General features: G+C 42.4%; 1 protein-coding gene across 1 annotated transcript in view; it reads left to right on the top strand.

Annotated features, from left to right (window-relative positions):
• The window catches only part of SORCS3 (sortilin related VPS10 domain containing receptor 3), a 1,546,015-nt gene that overhangs the window by 19,158 nt on the left and 1,506,237 nt on the right, over positions 1-20,620 (top strand). The window contains exon 5 of the mRNA XM_086919577.1: positions 1,677-2,349. Coding sequence (XP_086775703.1) covers positions 1,677-2,349 — 673 coding nt within the window. The remainder of the gene's footprint in view (positions 1-1,676; positions 2,350-20,620) is intronic.

Below are 20,620 nucleotides of genomic sequence, written 5' to 3' on the forward strand. Positions count from 1 at the left end.
AGTAAAGTGTTAAGTGATTCACGCACAGCCACCTTCCTGCCTTTAAAATTTGATGGAAAATGTCTACTATGGCAGGTCTCTGCATCCGTTTGGGATGCTAATTATTGCGATTATAAGGAAAGCGCAGCAACACTGGTTTTAATTGCTACAAGGCATACAGGCAGAACATATTGTTTTTTTTTTTTAAAGTTAAATCTCCAGTACAGATAACAAATATCAACTTGCATCACTGTAGGAACATGTAAGCAAGTTTCTAGCACTTTCTGTCCAAATGTGTAAAAATAGATAATTATTCATAATGAGGCTTCCTCCTAGCCAACCATTAACAAAAAATATTTTATAGAGGCATGTTTTTCTTCATAATTAGCATAGCCCACTTTTATACATTAAAGATCGAAGACCGTGTTTTTGATGGCTTTTAGGGATGACTTAATTAATGTATAAATGTAGATTTTTTTCAACATAGCAGATCACTTTTCTGTGAAATATGTTGCTGCAGTGTTTTGACATTAAGGGCCATATGTATCAAGAAAACGATTTGCGATTCTGAAATTGCGAATTTTACCGAATCTCAAATTCAGAATCGCAAATCGGCATGTATCAACACAATCGCAAATATTTAGCGATTCAGCCATAATCACTAAATAATTGCGCGATGGCCAATAGCGATTCCGTAATCTTAAAAAATCGCTAATTTGCGAGATCGCAGTCCAAAAATCGCAAAATTGCGAGATCGCAGTCCGAAAATCGCAAAATAGCGATGTTCCAACGGGAGAAATCGCTATTTTGCGATTTTCTGGAAACATCCAATCGCAATCCTGATGCTTTATGATGACATCACCATCCAGGAAGTGAGTGATTTCCCATGGTGCTTCAGGATTGATACTGAGAGAGTGTGTGAGTGTTGTTTGCTACTCAGGAGCCATGGCAGAAGGTGGAAATAAGGATGTTCCAGAACCCAGCAGGAGCAGCAAGAGGGTGAAGCAGCCAGGAAGAGAAAGCTCAAGTTCTCTGAGGCAGAACTAGAAACCCTCACACAGAAATGGTGCAAAACCATGAGGCAATATTTGGGAGGAGTTCACACAAGGTGCCTGAAGCCAGGAAAAGAAGGATTTGGGAAGGCATCCAAGCCAAGGTAAATGCCCTTGGAGTGGCACACAGGACAATAGAAGTGTTGCGCAAGCGCTGGTACGACCTGCGCCAGCGTTCCATGGAGAAGTTGGCTGTCAGGCTGGAGCAGTCCCAGCTCACCGGTGGGGGAACCTCCAATGTCACAGACTCTATGCCACTGGAGGAACTGGTAGAGGGCACACTGCCTCCACAGAGTGTTGCGGCGTGTCCCTGCTAGACAGCTCAGCCCAACCAGCTGCAAGACCAGGTAAGGAGCATGCCTTCCCACCCTAAACCACCCCCAGCAACCCCCTGCAGCGACCTAGGAATAAGGGGAACAACATGTCAGCCCAGAGCAAGTGCACAGGCACTCACAGCAATTCATTATGGGAGATGTAGTCACAATAGTCAGTAATGTTTGTTGTAGCATCCAACAAAAGCAAATTTCACATGTGCAGGTCAGGAAAGGTGAATGACACAAGTAAAGTTAGGGAACATTGTGAAAGAATTTATTTGAACATCACATGACAGGAACAATATATTAATGTGTGCTGTTCTATCCACAGCACCTGCAAGTGGAAAGGCAACAGCCAGTGCAAGTGACAAGGGACCCCAAGCCTCTGGAGAAGCTAGCCAGGGCCAGGATACAGATGGGGAGGACTGTCCTTTTAGCCAACCACAGGGACACAGAAGTAGGATTGTGAGGCCATTGAAGATCATGGAAGATGAGGATGAGGACAATGTGATAGTGCAGTCTGAAGCACCAGTTACCCAGCAGCAGGAGTCAAGACCACAGACCACAGGCAGGCGTAGACCCTGCAGGGGCTTCAGCTCCAGTGAGCATCCGGATGATTCTGTGTTTGCTGGCTTCAAAATGCACTTGCTCCAGGTACACCGCCTGCAAGCGAAACATATGAAGGCAATTCAGCGAGAGATTAGGGCAGGGAACAGGGGAATTTGCCAAGAAATCAAGGGGGCTGTGCAGGAGCTGACTGCCGAGTTGCGAGCAGAACGCGCAGCCAGGCGCAAAGAAATGGACCACTACACTTGCGCTATTAACCGGCTGGCCTCCTCCACCAATATGCTGGCAAGGCGTGCCATAGAGACCCAGCGTGAGTTCTCTCACAGAATCCAGGATATTGCCACTGTGGTAGTGCAGTCAACTGCTACCCTTGATGAACTGCGTGCACTGCGTACTGCTGGTCCAGGGGTGCTGACCCCCAGTGAGGATGACTCACAGTCAGTGCGGAGCTCCAACACCCCACCACCCACTGTTGAGAGGCGCCGTAGTGGCAGGAGCAACAGGCCTGCCACACACCAATAGGAACTGCTGCAAAATGACTATTACACACAGGGGAGAAATAGGGCCAGCAACAGTGTTGCATTTACTGTGATTTGACTAAAATTGGTGCACTGTGAATTCAACATGTGCATTGGATTGGGAGAGTTCCTTTATGTTTATTTGGGTGTGTGACATTGTTGCAATTGGGATTTAAACACATTAGCAAAGGCTTAAGTTGTCGTTGTATCATTATTTCTCACCTAGAAGTAGTTGTGCATGATCTCATCACCCCTCTGTCGCCCAGCTGCAGCAGCAGCTACGCCAGCTTCCATGTACACAGGTCCAGGTCCCTCCACGTCGGAGGATTCTGAGTCACTCAACTCCATTGGTGTCCCTTTCCTGATAGCAATGTTGTGCAGCATGGCACATGCTACTACAATTTTGCAGCACGTTTCTGGGCTGTATTGGAGGGCTCCTACACTTTTGTGAATGCATCTGAACCTGCTCTTCAATATGCCAAATGTTCTCTCGATGGTGCCTCTTGTTGAAATGTGTGCCCGGTTGTAGCGTCGCTCCCCAGCAGTGGCAGGATTCAGGTAGGCTGTCAGGATGAAATCCCAGACTGCATAGGCACTGTCCTCTGTGGGTGAAAATTTAGAAAGGTCAGTCACTGTCACTGCCATTTGGAATGTGGGCTGTCATTGTGTGCTTTTACCTAGTAGGTATCCTTCTCCAAATTCCCCTCTTGAGAGTCTACGGTATAGCCCACTGTGACGGAATATGAAGGCGTCATGTGTGCTTCCAGGATACTTTGCCACTATGTCGGTGATTATGGTTTTGGCATCACACACCATCTGTATGTTCAGTGAGTGGTAGCATTTCCTGTTCCGGAATACATACTGTATGTTTGAGGGGGGTGAAATGGCAACATGTGTCCCATCTATACATCCTGTGACGTGGGGAAATTGGGCAATGTTGTAAAAGTCCTGCTTGGTCTGTGCTAGTTCCTGTGGGGTGCTGGGGAAGTGTATGTGGTGTTGCATCCTATGTGTCATGGCGTCGAGGAACGCATGGAAGAAGCGCGACAGGGCACTTTGTGACACCCCTCCTGCTGAGGCTATGACCCCCTGAAAACTGCCTGAGGCCAGCAGGTGTAGTGAACACAGGACCTGGATGTGTGTGGGTATGGACTGTGTCCTGCGGTTGGGGTGTTCTAGGTGGGGCCTGAGTTCCTCAATTAAATCAAGTATGCTCTCTTCCTCCAGTCTGTAATGGGTGTAGATGTCCTCCTCAGTGCGCTGGAAGATGGTGGTGCGCAACCAGAATATCCTCTCCTGCGGTCTCCTCCTCTGCGCCACGGCTCTCAGTCTTCGCCTCCTCACTATCATGTAGAGCCCAGACATTGTGGATAAGAGTGTGTTGCATTCTGGGCTTCATTTTATACTTTGCACCTGGTTAAACCTGCTCCCACTTGATGGTAATTGCGATTTTTGCGAATTCCCTTATTTCGCTATTTGCGATTGGATGATACATTCCATTGCGAATTCTTAAATGTGATTCCCAGATTTGTTGTTTTCGCTAACCTGTTTCAGCGCAAATTTGGAAATCGCTATGGAATTCGCAATATACCACTTTCGTTGCTGTGTCTGCCAAGGGAAGGAAAAGGACTTTGCTGTGTGGAAAAGGACTTTGCCTGCTTGAAGGAGATCTCCAAGTGCCTGTGTGTGATGGCCTCCTGTTCTGAAGTCTCAGGGACACAAAGATTTCACCCCCAGCTTCCCTAAACTCTGCTGCTGTGAGTTTTGACCTGTCAGGAGGTGCTTGTGCCAGTATTGGACCCCTGGAGGTTGTTGTGCTGCTTGATGCATCGCTCTTCTTGCTGCTGTTTTTCTGACGCATCTCCACGGCGTGAGAATTTCCACGCATCACTGTGCCTCTACGAAAACTCATGGAGTGCATGTTGCTGCGGCAAGAATCAACACATCAAGGAGTCGAGGCAGACGAAAACAGACACACTGCCGCTCGCCGCATTTTTTACCGACACATCCCGGATTTCCACGCATCATACCTGTGCAACAATTTTTCACAACCCATCACCTGCGAACCAGAACCGGCACAAAGAATTGACGCATCACTTCCCTCTACAGAACGGATTCAACGCATCACTTCTTCTGCGTGCAGCAAACGGTTGCACCGCCTCCCCAAGGTCTCAGGAACTGATGCATCTCTTTGTTTTTGATGCTTCTTTACTCTGTGGTTGTTTGGCCTTGTGAATTTTGACGCAACTACAGGTACTTTGCAGAAAAGTCATGCATCCATAGTTTTCCACGGTACAAGTTCTTGAAACCTTTTGAAAGTAATATTGTTTACTGTGTATGTTGGATTTTTGTTGTTGTAGCCTTGTTATTTAGATAAAGATATTGTATTATTATAATCTGGTGTGGTGTCCATTTGTGGTGTTATCAGTATGTTACTATGAGTGTTGGTACAAATACTTTACACTTTGCCTTTGGGATATTCCTGTCTGCTCGTGCCAAGCTACCAATGTGGTTAGCAGGGGTTATTTAAAGTGTCTATCCCCCTTACCCTGACTAGAAGCAAGGGTCCCTATTTAACAGAAGGTACCTACCTCTGCCAAATAGAGACCCCCATTTCTAACACGGTGTCCAGCACAAAAGCGCAGCCAAGAGAGAGCTCTCTCCTGCATAGGAGCATTTAAGTTGGAGTGGGAGGTTTGCGCAAGGATGCACCTCTGTCCTTTCCTGAAGTGCTACATCACACCTCTGCCCTTGCCCCAACCTCCCTGCACATCCTGCTGGGATATTTCAAACTGGTGTCACCCTGGAGTCACTTACAACATCTACCCTGGGGGTGTCCGCATCAACCCTCAGTGACATCACTGTCAGGACCTTCTACAGCCAAACTTCAAAGGAGGCCCCCTCCTAGTTTGGCCTCAGAGGACTGGGTTCCCTCCTTTGTTTATTGTGCTTGAACAAACCTGCTTCTTGGCACAGGGTGACAGCTGGGTGATTGAAGAAGAGCAATTTGCCCCCCTTTCCTCTTCAAGAGCTGACTTACGCTGTTTAAATTTTTCCCTTCATGGGGGAGGTCTTTGTTCCGACCACTGCAGGAATAAGTAATTAACCCAGCCCAGCAGGATGACAAAAGCCCTAAGCTCTGATCTTGAGCTGAGAAAGAGAAATATGACATTCCTGGATGACCCATAATCTGTACAGATATGTCTTTGCCGAAATGATCTTTTCACACAGGTTACTGTAAATCAGTATGACTGTAGCCCAAGGGGAATCAGAGCTGCACTCTAGGGCAGCCTTCCCCATAAGTATATAATGGAGTATCAGTGCAGACAAGACAGTAAACCACACTGACTTTCCCTACATGTGTATACCTTTGTCATAAGTCCTAACGCAGGTAAATACCCAATCCTACAGAGTCCCCTGTGCGCCAGGCTTATCTTCCCTTTCAACAAAGACATGGTTAAAACTAATTACTGAAAGAATATCCACGTCAAAAATATCGACGTCAAAATATCGGAGGCAGAATATCGATGTCAAGAATATTGAAATCCCATCTACATCATGGTAAGTACAAAAATATCGGGGAAAAAATATTGTTGTCAAAAATATTTTTGTTAAAAATTTCTTTTTTATGTTTAAAAACTAATAATAAATAAAAAAAAATTAAAATAAACATAGTTACATTTTTTTAACAATTATAAGTAATACAATTAAGGTAAAAAAAACATATACATATAAAATATGACATATATAATTACTTAATAATATTTACAAATAATTATTATAATAACTTATACATTTTTAAAAAACATTATATACATTATAAATACATACATACACATACAACAATATACATTAAAATATCAAACTATATATAACAAAGGTAAAAAAAATATTTAAAATAAATTATACACTACATTAACTAAAACAGTTAATATAGGATAGCGTAGCGGTAAAAATTACTATTTCCACTCCAGATAGTGCAAAAGTAGGGAAAGTGGTGGATAGTGTAGGGGTAAAAATTAGTATTCTAACTCCATAGGGTGCAACCATAGGGAAAGTGTTGGATAGCGTAGGGATTAAATTTACTATTCTAACTTCAGAGGGTGCAACAGTAGGGAAAGTGTTGGGTAGCGTAGGGGTAAAAATTACTATTCCAACTCTAGAGGGTGCAACAGTAGGGAAAGTGTTGGATAGTGTAGGGGTTAAAATAACTTACTAATAATTAAACTATTTGTTTTAAAATAAATAATTTAATTATTGAATAGCAATAAATTAATTAAAAATTCCAATAAATAATTACTTAAAAATGATTACCAATTAATAATTAATTAACAATTAAATGAATGATAAAAACAATTAAATATTTATAAAAAATAATTACCAAATAATAATGAAGTAAAAGCTAATTAAGTTTCAAAACCCCAAAACTATAATTATAATTGTTTTTTAGCAATTAATAATTAATTAACAATACATTATTGATAAATGCCAATAAATTATATTTAATCAAATTTAATTACCAAATATTGATTAATGAACAATAAATTACTTTCCCCAAAATTGTATTAATTATTAAAAAGGTATTAGCAATTAATATTTAATTTACAATAAATTAATTGTCAATACTCAACAATAAAATAAATAATTACTTAATTACAATTAAATTGCTTCCCACACTATTGCCCTATAACCTCAAAACACACTTCAAAAATAAATGAATACACTTAATATAATGACCAAATAATTAATTAATTAACTAAAATTAATTACCAATTATTAAAACATAATTACCAATTAATAATTATTGAACATAAAATTATTATTAGCAATAAATAAAATTAAATAATTACTTAATTGCAATTAAATTACTTTCCACCCTATTCCTATAAACCTACAGAACTAAAACACAAAATGTATTTAAAAATAATTACTAATTCCAGATTTTTTTAAATGATTTTGGGTGGATTGGATGTCCCAAACAACTTTCGCACAGGCCCCAACCCACCCAGGACAATAACCTCAAATATCTCTCTGTGTTGGGGTGGGAGTGTCCCCTCATTGCATACAGATGTGTGTTCTTGCCCGGATTGATCCATCTACATGTGAAACTGGTATCCTGACTTGTTGTTGGCCCTGCCACCACACCAATGTAGAGTGAGTGTTGTGGCTTAAGCCTGTTCATGATACTTCACAGCTGCACCAAACAAGACCTCATAGCCACCAGAGGACTCCTGTCCATACCCAGGGTTGATCACATAAACTGTTTTCAGCAGCTTACTGAGTTTTGTGAAATATTGTCAAAACCAGACCATATTCTTGTGTCAAAAAGGAGTGCAGTATACTGCCATTAAAGTGACCCCCCCTCCCGCCCAGACCCTTGTGCTGACATTCAGCATGCATGCCAAATGTCACAGGGAGAGCAACTTTGTAGCACGCAATGATAAAAAACATCTATGGTGAGAATCTGGGTGCTACGACCAGTGGGAATAATTTTTGACAACCCTTGGTTTACCATGACATGAGATGAAGGGTGGATGCTGCTTCCCCGGACAGTGAAAGTATATTGACTGGATCTTCACCTACCAGCCACAGGAATGCAGACTCTTGACTGAGGGAGAATGGAGATAGGGCTACCTTTAGAAATTCTATGAAGTTATTTTAGCAAGGAGTTGCCAATTAGTTCATCCTGAGCATTGCCCTTTGAGGGTTGGTAGGTGTGAGTCGAGAGTCCGCAGTTTTATGTTGTTGAAAGTGACGGCGTTCCCAGGCATGGCTTGTCTTTCTCTCTTTCTCTGATTTCAGGAAGGCTGATGGCAGCCAGGCGTAGAGATGTAACACTTCATTGTGCACTTGTTTTGAATAACCCCACTCAGTGTCAGCCCCATCACTGCAGCCCTTGGCAGCCATCACCTTGCACAAAGGTTGTGTCTGCACTACAACCAGCAAATTCGAAGAGGGACCACTCCAAATCAGTCCCAAAAATGATAGGTAGTGGATACACATCCCTTGTCTGAAAAATGAGTATAACTGTAGGACCCTATCATCCCACTGCGTTCTAGATCCAATTTCATCCAGGACTATGACATAAGTGCTCTGAAGACTACTGAAGAGCTGCTATGTAACCAGGGTTGGTTTCTGCATGACAACCAACATCCCAGAGGTGAGGGGACAACACCGGAATATTCACAACTTTCTGGAGATCCTGTTGATCTACCTAGCACTTAGATGCCTATAGAAAGAAGGGGAATGGCTGGCACTGCAGGTGCTGTCCAGTAGAAGAATCTTAGCTGTGTTCTTGATGGGAGGAACACCCAAGCATCTAACTACCATGAGCAGCTGAGCTGGAGCCAACCTGTAATGTGATATGTCTCCTGGTCTCCCAGTGCACTTTCCGAAGTGAACTGCATCAATATATCAAGCCTGAAAAAACATTGTGCTGTCCAGAAGTTCTGTAATATTCCCAAAGGAATAGTGTTATCACGTCCACACCTTAGTGTACCTGGCAACTGACCTATCTTAACTACCAAATAAGAAGCCCTGTTCTCAGCTTGAAGGCCGCAAGTGTCACGAAGACTATCACATCTCTGAAACCTGTGCAGAGGTCTCAACGCATGAAGAAGAGAACCTCTCTGAAACTGGGGCAGAAGCTGCAATTTCCAAAGTTTATGATCCATCTGAAACTGGCCCTGAGGCCACATCCACTGAACAAGAATGCCCGCCTGGCAGGCCTGCCAAGCTACTCAACCCCAACCAGTGTGAGTCTAGAGCGAGGCTGGGCACCTCACTGGAGCCGACAATGAAGGTGCAGAGCAAATGAGCACTCATGCCAGCACTGCACATTCTGCATCACTGTAAGTAGCTAAAGTGGAACCTAAATGAGAAAGAATGAATTGATCATGACAAGAAATCTTTGAACTGATCTACAAATTATTCTGTGGGGTTATCGCTAAAGAACTGTACCTGTACCTAATCTATGCCTATAGTTTTACTTTTATATAGTCACTGTAGACTTTGGGAGCACTTCGTAGAGGAGGTACCATAGTGAGTGTTATGTTTTACTAGGCATTGTTGGTTAAATCATAACCATGTAACTGAGTCCTATTGAAATGTGTAGTATTTCGATTTGCTGTGATATTAAAGTACTTTGCTTTTACTAAACTAAGCACTGGGCTGGACAGTACATCATGATGTCTTTTGTTTGATAGTTGATTTTGGAACTCATGTTCTAGAACATGACCTCCCTGAGAAACCTTTAATTGCTTCCCCCCTCTTCCCTGACAGTCAAGTGCAGAAGGAGTGTTTTGTTTGCATGGTTGAAACCCGGTGTCTCCTACCACTGATCTGTGTCTCCCACACCAACCCTCCGAATGGGGTCTGACACCTGGTCTCAACTAGATGATACCAAAAATTCAGGTCTCATGCTCTTCTACTTCTCAGGAGTCTAGCTACCACGGAACTCAATATAATTTTGAGTAAACATAATGATTGGGCCGGAATGGAGGTGTTTACATAAAAAAGATCCGATCATTACTTTCAAACTGTAGCACGGTAGTTCACACTGGGTCAACACAATGTTTATCATACGCCGTGTCAATCGTAATACCAGAGAGGTAATCCTTATCCTGTGTGCTTTTTGATGTCTATGTGCATCTTCTAGAATAATTCTCTAAGTTTTATCAGGTAATCATCCAGCTAAACTGACAACAACTAAATTATTTTCAGTCCGAAAACAAACCAAAGAAAAAGACTAACATTGCTAATTGTCTAAGCTAGATTTGAAGGAGAGCTTCCCCTTTTGAATGGAGTTGAAATTGAAGCCCTGATGATGAGTGGTAAAGATTCCATTGAATCCTCTTCAAGTTACCCACAAGTCCTTATGTGCCACGAAGATCCTACAAAATGTTTAGAACCTGAAATTCATAGTTGATTCACTGATGAACTTTGTCCTTTCACATAAACACTGTGGTCAAATGTCTTTATCTTCATCTTTCTCCCCTAAGGAAAATGTTACTGTACCGCTATACTGTCCATTGGTTAGAGCTAATGAGAGCATCATAACAACTTAAATATATTTGCTTCTGAAACGTTCAGGTCCCAGGTTTGGATGAAATATTGCCATGTGTATGCTGCTAGTCTGTGGAAGCACCAGGCATCCAAACAGAAAATCTGTCTCAGGAAGCAGACATCATCCTGTCTTTTACTTTTCTTCTTCTTCCTGCGGTTGTCATTATAGTTTAATACAGTGGTTCTTAAATAGTTTACTTCTATGGACCCCCTACTTAATCTTTTCTAAAATCTTGGGGACCCCACTGAATCATTATTGGAATCGCGGGTCCCCCCATTGATTCAGACAAAAGCCTCAGCAGCTTCAATAATTTGAAACTCAAACCAATACACAAAGTTCCAGAAACAAACACTCACCAAACAAATTCACAAATGATTAAATATTTTATTTACTTCACAAATATAATAAAAATCAAAAATAAGAAGGTTATAACTTTTATAAACTCAACTGAGGCTATCCATTGTCCATACTCTATTCTGTTTGATGCAATTGCACTGCTCCAGTGAATCAATCAGAGGATACTAACTTACTTTTGAGCCTCCAAATTCAAATTCCTAAACATTTACAGAATTTTTTTTTTTAATTTGAAATGTTACGTTTTGTATCTGTCTTGATATATACTTTATTAATATGTTAATATTATTTTAGTTGTTAAACAGTCGTTGACCCCCTGAGTAGGTTTTGCGGACACCCAGGGATCCCCAAACCACAGTTTCAGAACTGCTGGTTTAGAATAAGGAGGCTCTGTGCTTCTTCGTGCTGTTGAACTGCAATGCTAGATTGATTTTATGTTGGTCAATCTCCTCTTAAACGATGGTATGCACAGGTTGAAGGTAGGATAGATGCATCATTCACCAGCACTCATGGTGGATGAATTGAGTACCAACTTGCCATTTATGAAGTAAGTAATACCAATGTTACTCGGCAGTAACTCCCATTACACCTAGTCAGATTCTTCACACAATATTCTTTACACTGTACCTAACCTCCAGAAAAGGTTTCGATTTTGGTTTGCTTTGGCTGCATGTTTGTTATTACCAGTGCATAATTGCTACCATATTTGGGGACAGACACTTATTTTTCCTCATCAGATATTGACCACGAGCAAGAGAGGAAAAAACACACAAACGGTAGAGAAGGAGGAAGAGAAAGATGAAAAAAAGGCACAAAGGGAAAAACATTGGCCCTGAGGAGAATCCCCTATGAACAATAGGGATTCGAAACTCGTAGGCCACTGTTCTGGTCTGCTTTTGTTACCCTTGTGCTGATTGATGTTGCACTTGGTTCACTATACACCACCCTTGTAGAATATAGGGTTTGGAAAAAGTTGACTGTCATGAACCAATAGGAGTGTATTGTTTTAGAAAATTATTGTTTTGATTATTTCTGAATATAGAGCAGACCGATTACTTCTCACACTGGTGTACTGAATCCACTAGTTTGTGCGGAGTTTGTTGTATGAATGTGTGAATGCTAGTGGTATGACTGTGATATGTCTGATCAGCGATGATAGTGATGTTATGGTTGTGATTTTACTTCAATGAGTCCTTTTTCATTTTTGGTAGTAAATCGTAAATGAAATGAGGTACTACGTTTACCACTTTGCATCTCTTAAATTGTTTTCAATAAACAGCTTTTAAATAGCACCACCCAGTGTTGAATTGTATGCTTCATTTGGATGATACATGATCATTTGAATTAGAGCATCAGTATTGGCATCTCTCTTTTGTTATGTTGCATTATAAATGCGGCGCATCTGTGATGGCAGAAGGAGAGGATTGCATGACGTATCTGTTCTGGCGAATCCCTGCTGATTTGCAGAGATGCGTCAGAACATGTAAATATGCCCCAAAGTGCCTGATTTAAAGTTTGGCGTACCGGTTGCCTGCCACAAACGTGGAGAATATCCCATCCACCATACTGCAAGAGCGTTATATGCTAAGGCACTTGTAATGAGGCGAGCAGGATCTCCTACCAATACTAGATGGGGCCCTAAATCCGTGCCTGCAATAAGAGCTAAAGCGTGGCAGAGCTGTGCGCGCTTCTGCAATATTTAAGAAAGTCCTTTCCTCTGGCACACCTTTCAGTTAATAGAAATCAAGAAATCCAGTGTAAATTATCACTGGGCGCGTTTACAAATTGTATGCTCATTCATGTGTACCACAACACATGTATTATTAACTCATTGGTCGTATTTCTTCTCTAGGATTAAAGGGCTCGTTTTGCATTTTTAGATCAAATTATTTTCCCTTCCGTTCTGAGATACTGAGATTTATTTTTGAATGATTAGAAATGCATATGGTTGCTACTTTTTTTCTTTACTGGAATTTCAAGAGCATTCTATTTTGATGGCGCACTTTCTTATTTTTTCTTTAAGGCAGTGATCCCACTTTTCTGTATTTTTTGGGAAAAGATTGACTTTGACCAAGTCAGTGATGATATAATATGAGCTCCTCGACGAAATTTGCTTAGACCTAAGAGGAAGAAGCTTTTGAGGGAAAGTTGAAGTTGCTAATGAGATTAAAACTGGTCAAGTGAAATAGGTTACTGACAAATTCAGTTATTATAGACAAGCAGAATTAGAAACTGCTGTGAGTGTAATAACAATCAATGCAATTTTTAATTCAACCATCTCTCTCTGGGCACTGAGTTTTGTTACATCTACTTCTCCATGAATTAGTTAGGTTAAATTAAATACCTCAATGATTTTTAATTTATTAATCAATTTCGGAATGACTGCTTACTAATCAGTGGAATTTGCACAATAATTGGTAAGCAATTTTGCATCCAATTCGTGTATTCCAATGTGAGGGAAAACACCATTTGCAATATAGTAGATTTTCATTTTTAGTTACCAAATTACATTGGAAATTAAAGATTTTCTATAAACAGGCTGCTGAGGTTTATCGAGGTTTATAAATGGATACAGTAAAGGGTCAGTGAGCGGGTACATTAACAAGCTAAAATACCCCTTTCAAAGAGATTTTTTTAAGTAAATTGACATGCAATGTAAATGTTTTACATAAAAAAGGAAGACATGAAATTAAAATCAGCGTTAGAAACTGACTACAAGCTGTTTTCCTCCTTTCTCCAAATTAGGGGGGACTGACTGCTAATCAGAGAGAAACAGATGAAGAAAGTCTCTCTCAGACTTTGCAGGGTAGTGCATCTCTCTTCACAGAGACAATATCATATGTTTGGATTTGATTGAGAGCTAGTGGACTTTTGAACTGAAGGCAATACATTTTTACAACTGCAAGACAAGAAATACGTACACTTCTATCCTGACTCTAAAGCACCAGAGAAACAGTCACTAAATTCTAAGGGGGGTAAACAACCAAAATTTGCATACTAAAAACCTGTTTGCTGGCGTCTCTCCTAATCCCACTTTTAACAATGTGTATCAAACATTTCTCCAAAAGGGGATTTCTCATAGATGTACTGATTTCACAGCAATATATACCTCAGAGATAAACATTGGTACTTTTATACACTTTCCATTTGTTAAATAGGGATAATGCCTAATTTATGGCAGTACTGGGTCTGTAAGTGATGTTTGTTGCTGTTGAATAAAAGATACTCCTGATGATGCGTTCCGCTGAATTCGAGAGTAGCAGAACACTGCTGAAATGTCATACTTCCATTCTTTGTGACTAACTTGACAAGTGCCTCACAGCTTATGTTTTATGACCTATCCTGTTGATTATCTACATATAAACATTGGGGAACATGGTGCTGGATGATGTGATCAACATTCACCAATATGTAGATATTAGTATCCAGCTACATCCAATAATTGTGTTTGCAAATTATAACAGATAAATCTCCTAGGTAGTCTATAAAATGTTTTCATTCTTGCTTAAACTTAAACATTTGAGTATGGACCTCTCTGCCTGTGTGTTAGGAACAACCCCACCTCCCCCCATTTGCATTCATGTGCTACCCTGGTTAAAACAATTGTAAATGATTGTCTCTTGACCAAAGTATCTTGACAAAGTTAATCGTTATACGTTGTACAGCAGGCAGACCTTGAACAAAATTCGCCTGAAAGGGTTTACCAATGTAAGTGCCTTATGTGTGGACAACATAAGTCTGCTGACTAAGGAGTGTAAAAAAGAAAAAGTACTGCAGACATTTTCCATCTATACACACAGCATCTGAAACAACATCCCATACCCAACAGGACTGCGCCAAACACCTGCTCAATTTAGGAATGAATTAAAGATTTATCCCTTTAAAGTAAACTATATCAAAATGCATTAACCATCCACAACCCAGCTTTTTTTACTCTTACTCATTGTCTTTATGCTTGTTTTTGACCATGTATAGTGCCCTGCTACTTTTTGGCTAGGTTTGCCCTATTGAAATACTGTATACATACATAAATACATACAAATGTGGTGACTTTGGTTTAATGGGTTAAAGGAGTGTTGGGAGGCTTAAAGGGATAGCAGCTTTGGATGTTCCTGCTGACATATACTTGACTGCCAGAACAGCATACCACCAGGCAGTAAAAAATCGTAAGAAAGAGTTAAAAGAAGAAGCATGGCAGGCCTTACACAAAGCCTCCAAGAACAGCATACCACCAGGCAGTAACAAATCGCAAGAAAGAGTTAAAAGAAGAAGCATGGCAGCCCTTACACGAAGCAAGTGTGTTAAAGGATAACACAGGATTTTGGAAAGCTGTGAGCGTACCATTCTTCACAGACAAAACATCAAATACTGTAGAAATAGCTATCACAGAGAATGCATGGGTTACTTACTTCACTGAGCTCTATAAGAAAGACACCTTGAAGGACTGGGTTATTTAAGACCCAGCGGTGCCAGGGGACAACACTTGAAACCTTCGTGGGTAACCTGTTCCGGTCTTGAGTCTTTTGGTGGCAAATGTTCAACAATGTCTTTCTGCTGCACTGCGGATTCTCCGACAGGTTGTGCGTCACTAAAAGGTACAAAAGCCGGCAATCCTTCGGATTCAGTTGAAGCTATGCCCTTCCTCACCCACGAGTCTGCCGGTAAAGGTATAGGAACCTTCTTTGTATGGGTGGCATGCACCCAATTTTTTCGGCCTTCTAAACGGACGGCAGTTCTCGTGGCAAGGAGGACCTGGTAGGGTCCAGTGAAGCGGGGTTCCAAATTCTTCTTACGGGCAAAGTTGCGTGTTACCACCCAGTCTCCGGGCTGGAGCTGGTGGCCTGGACCCTCCGTCTGCGTCGGCAATGCTTCGTAAACCTGTTGGTGAATTAACCTCAGTTTAGCAGTCAGATCATGTAGATAATCAATCAACATTGGATACTCAAGACTAGAGAACACACCCGGTCTAGGGACCCCCCAGACATTCGCAGGACGACCGAACACTATTTCATAGGGACTAAGCCCTACTCGGGAGTGTACGGTTGCCCTAGTTGACAGTAAAGCTAAGGGTAAAGCGTCAGGCCATGAGAGACCAGTCGTAGCCTGAATCTTCGCTAGCTTTAGTTTAAGGGTGCCGTTATACCCTTCAACCAAACCAGCTGACTGGGGATGATTGGCGCTATGGAATTTTTGATTAATTCCAAGGCCCTTACACACACTCTTCATCACACTCCCCACCAACTCACTTCCGTTATCAGACCATACAATCCGAGGCATTCCATACCGAGGAAAGTATTCCTTCAGTAGGATTTTCGCAGTCGACAGGGCAGTATTGTCTTTGAGAGGGTAGGCTTTAATCCAGCGGGAGAACGCGCAAACCACAACTAAAACATATTTCAGGTTGGTGCATCGCTCCATATGGATGAAGTCTAATTGAATCACCTCAAAAGGACATGAAGGGGGAGCAAAATGGCCAGGGGGTGTTGGGGTTCCCTTACCAGGATTGTACAACATACATACCATACAATTCTTAACCAACCGTTCAGCACATTTTGTGATACCATCATTCTTCCACACATGGGACAACAACTTACAAATACCTTTCACGCTAATATGTGCTAACCCATGTGCCATTGTCACAACAGCTAGCACATACGCATCCGGCAACATCCATCTCTTATGTTCCGACAAATGAACCCAACAACCATTCGCATCCAACTTCCCCATACTTTCTTTCCACTTCGTCTTTTCAGTCTCGGTGGCCTCATCTTGAATCGCTTTCACACTCTCTATAGTGTCCTCACACATACTAGTCTCTGTAGGCCACCTAACCGAACTCGTCACATACATTTGAGTGCTAAGGTTCCGGGCAGTCTCCTTAGCAGTCTCATCCGCAAATGCATTACCACGACCAACATCATCCGTCACCTTACGATGTGCACTACATTTAACAATCGCTACCTGCTTAGGCAACGTAAGTGCATCCAAAAGATCATTCACAAGCTGTCCATGCTGAATCTTCGTACCATGCGACGTCATAAAACCTCTCTCTCTCCACAACCGTCCAAAGCTATGGGCGACGCCAAATGCATATTGGCTGTCGGTAAACACATTCACACGTTTCCCTCTCGCTAACACACACTCTCTAGTGAGAGCAATCAGTTCTGCAGCCTGGGCAGAGTTCTGATTCAATCTCGCAGCTTCCACAACAGTATTCAAAGTTACAACAGCATACGCAGTAGTCACATCACCATTCGGCAATTTGAAACATGAACCATCCACATACAAAGTTCCATCTGGATTTTCCAAAGGAGTGTTTTTAAGGTCCACTCGACCTTTTGTTTCCTCTTCAGTCCTCAAATAACAGTCATGTTCTGCTATTTCATCTGACTCCGTGCTGATTGGTAACAAAGTCGCCGGGTTCAGAACATTGCAACGTTTTATCTGAATAGGACTTGCCAACAGCGTCAGCTCGTACCCAGACAACCTCGCACTCGTCAAGTGCTGAGTTTTCGTACGATTCAAAAGAGTGTCAACTGCATGCAGAACCATCACCGTAAGCATATTATCCATGACCAATCCTGCTGATTGTCGGATAGACACCGCAGCTGCCGCTGTTGCTCTCAAGCAACTCGGCAATGCTCTAGCTACCGGGTCCAAGGTCGAGGAAAAATATGCACATGGACGTTGCTTACCACCAAAAGGTTGCGTTAAGACACTCAAAGCACAACCTTCCCTCTCGTGAACATATAATGTAAAAGGCTTACTGTAGTCAGGAGTACCTAACACAGGAGCCGAACACAATGAGTCACGCAATTCAGAAAAACTCTTCTGACATTCTTCCGTCCATGGCAAAGGAGTTGAAACATCCTTGCACGTAAGAGCCACCAATGGTTTCACTAGCAATGAAAAATTTGGAATCCATTGCCTACAATACGACGTGATACCTAGAAAGGCACGCACATCTCTTTGGGTTGTTGGCACAGTCATTCGCGCAATTGCTGCAATTCTCTCTGGGGTCAACCGCCTCCCCTCCTTTGACAATAAGTGACCTAGATAGGTTACTTCTTGACAACAATATTGGAGTTTAGAAGGTGACACCTTGTGATGTATGTCACAGAGATGTTGCAGCAACGATACCGTAGCAATTTTGCAAATGTCCTGAGTATCTGCAGCCACCAATAAGTCATCGACATATTGGATTAAGGCCGCACCAGCCGGCAACGTAAACGCATCCAGTTGACCCTTCAAGGCTTGACTGTAAATCGATGGACTCTCACAGTAGCCCTGAGGAGCACGTTTAAACCGGAAGCTGCGACCACCAAGAGAGAAACCGAAAAGGTCTCTGCTTTCTTCGGCAATCGGAATGCTAAAGAAAGCATTCTTCAGATCGATCACCGAAAACCAAGATGCAGAAGCTGGAATCAGAGTCAATAGCGCCGTGATGTCAGGCACAACAGGGAACTGAGGAATCACAATTTTATTTACCTCCCGTAAATCGATAACAAAACGATAAACAGGCGGTTTCGAAGGATCAGTACGTTTTAGAATGGGCAGTACAGGGCTGTTGCACACGTTTCCCCGCGTTTCTTCAATAACATCTTTCTCGATCAGATCATAGATGATCGCTAACAGTGCTCGTTCACCATCAAGAGAGATTCGATACTGGGGAATACGTGGCAATCGTGCATTAGATTTCAGCTGAACAACATAAGGGGAGATGTCAAGTAGGCCCACATCATTGGAACCTGTTGCCCACAAAGATGCAGGAAGAGAACCCAATTCCGGTGGAAGCTTATCGAGAGACAAGTACATAGGAGTGACAACCCTCTCACCTAACGTAAGCTTTACACCCGCAGGAGAACAATACAAAGTTGCATACAAACGTTTTAGCAAATCCAGGCCCAAAAGATTTTCACCACAACCAGTAGTTAAAATCAATGGAGCTTGAAGCTCACGAGGCCCAATTGTAAGGGGCAAAGGGCGCGAAACTGGATTGCTAACGGGTTCGCCAGAGAATCCAACGGAAACATTTGTTAAGCCAGACAAAGGTGCGCCAGGGAGTTTCGAATGCATTATGGAACTTTTCGCTGCACCAGTGTCCAACAGAAAAGGCTCAACGACGCCCGATGTAGCAACTGTGACGTAAGGCCCTCTCTGATCAACCGGAACTGATACCACTCCCTCTCCTTGTCTATGGCTGTCCTAGTAATTACTGTCGTCAGTTCCCTGATCGACATAATAATCATCTACATTGTACTGCGCAGATCGTCCTTGCGATGATCCACGTTGATCAAAACAGTTATTGGAATTCGATGAGTTATCTGATCGATCATTTTGAGCACCACGACCCCTACCGAGTGATGTCTGCTGAGAACCACCACGACCTCCTCTAGATGCGTTACCACTATTACGGTCATTCAAAACAGGACAGTTGAATTTTAAATGACCCTCCTGTCTACAATAGGCACACTGATTGTACCCTAACGAAGATCTTTGGGAAGAGGAGTCATTTCGAGGTTGCGACCTATTTGATTGCGACTGCGATCTATTTTGCTGAGAAGCATTCTGATTTGAACGCGGAGGATAGGCCTGCTGCAACAACACTTTGGTTTTAAGTTCTTTCGTCTTCTTATCAGCGCGGTCATTCTCTTCTTTTTCTCTGTTCTCGTAATACTGTGCCGTAGCCAATATTTGAGCAGATGTAGAGACAGCCCACGCACTCTCAGAATTTTTTAATTTATTGCTCAAGTCGGGCAATAAGTTAGAGACAAATTTATCCACAAACAACCGTTGACCACCCTCAGTGCCCATATCCTGACCACTATGGTCGATGAATGCCTCCTCAAATCTCGTAAAGAAATCAGAGACACTCTCGTCCTTCTTCTGTCTACAAGCTGACAATTTGTCCCAGTTCACCCTCATAGCTGGCATAAGTGTTTTCATCAGGGTAATGATTCTCTGAGGCAAAGCCGTAATAAGCTGTTCGGGCTTAGCTCCACCAATTTGTCGTGTATCTGCCGCCGTAAGGGCAGCCCAATCACCACCTAATTCGTTTGCATGATCTTCCTGACGAATCTTAGCCCATACCGGTTGCGGTACAACATTGCCAAACAGCATATCTATATCGGCAAGATTCATTATCGTAGCGTCTACGAGCTGCGATAATTCCTTATAATATCCTGCAGGATTTTTGCAAGGATCAGGCAAAGATTGCTTCACCTGTAAAACTTCAGAGCGTTTCCATGGGAGATGTATCCATACTCTCTGGAAATGTGGCAGAATCGGCGGAACTTGGGCAGCATCACCTGGCATCCACACTGGTGGAACTTCACGCATGGGAAACTGACCAGACGTATCTAACTGTCTCTCAACATCCTCAACAAACAATGCTTGAGGTATCGGAGAGGGACGGAAAGATAACAACCGTTCAACAGCGCGTCGAACGTTGGTATCCACTATCATTCCGCTCGAGAACTGAAGCTGTAGATCAGACAAAGCGGTCAATACATCATCAGATGCATCGGCCGATATCTGATCGCGCAGAACCTTGCACATTTCTTCAAACACGTACCTCTGTGTCAGTACATTAAATTGACAGAACGTATCAAGTACAGCACGTGGAGGATTTCTAAGAGGGTACGTCATCCAACCCATCGCCATGTTATATAGCGCAGCACGTTCCCTGTTACCGGGAAGCTGACTACGTCTTTGAGGACCGTCCGAACCAGCGGACCCAAGAACAGGGCCAAGAGAATTGAAGAAGCTAGC

This window comes from Lissotriton vulgaris, chromosome 5 (assembly GCF_964263255.1).
Source record: "Lissotriton vulgaris chromosome 5, aLisVul1.2, whole genome shotgun sequence".
NCBI lineage: Eukaryota > Metazoa > Chordata > Amphibia > Caudata > Salamandridae > Lissotriton > Lissotriton vulgaris.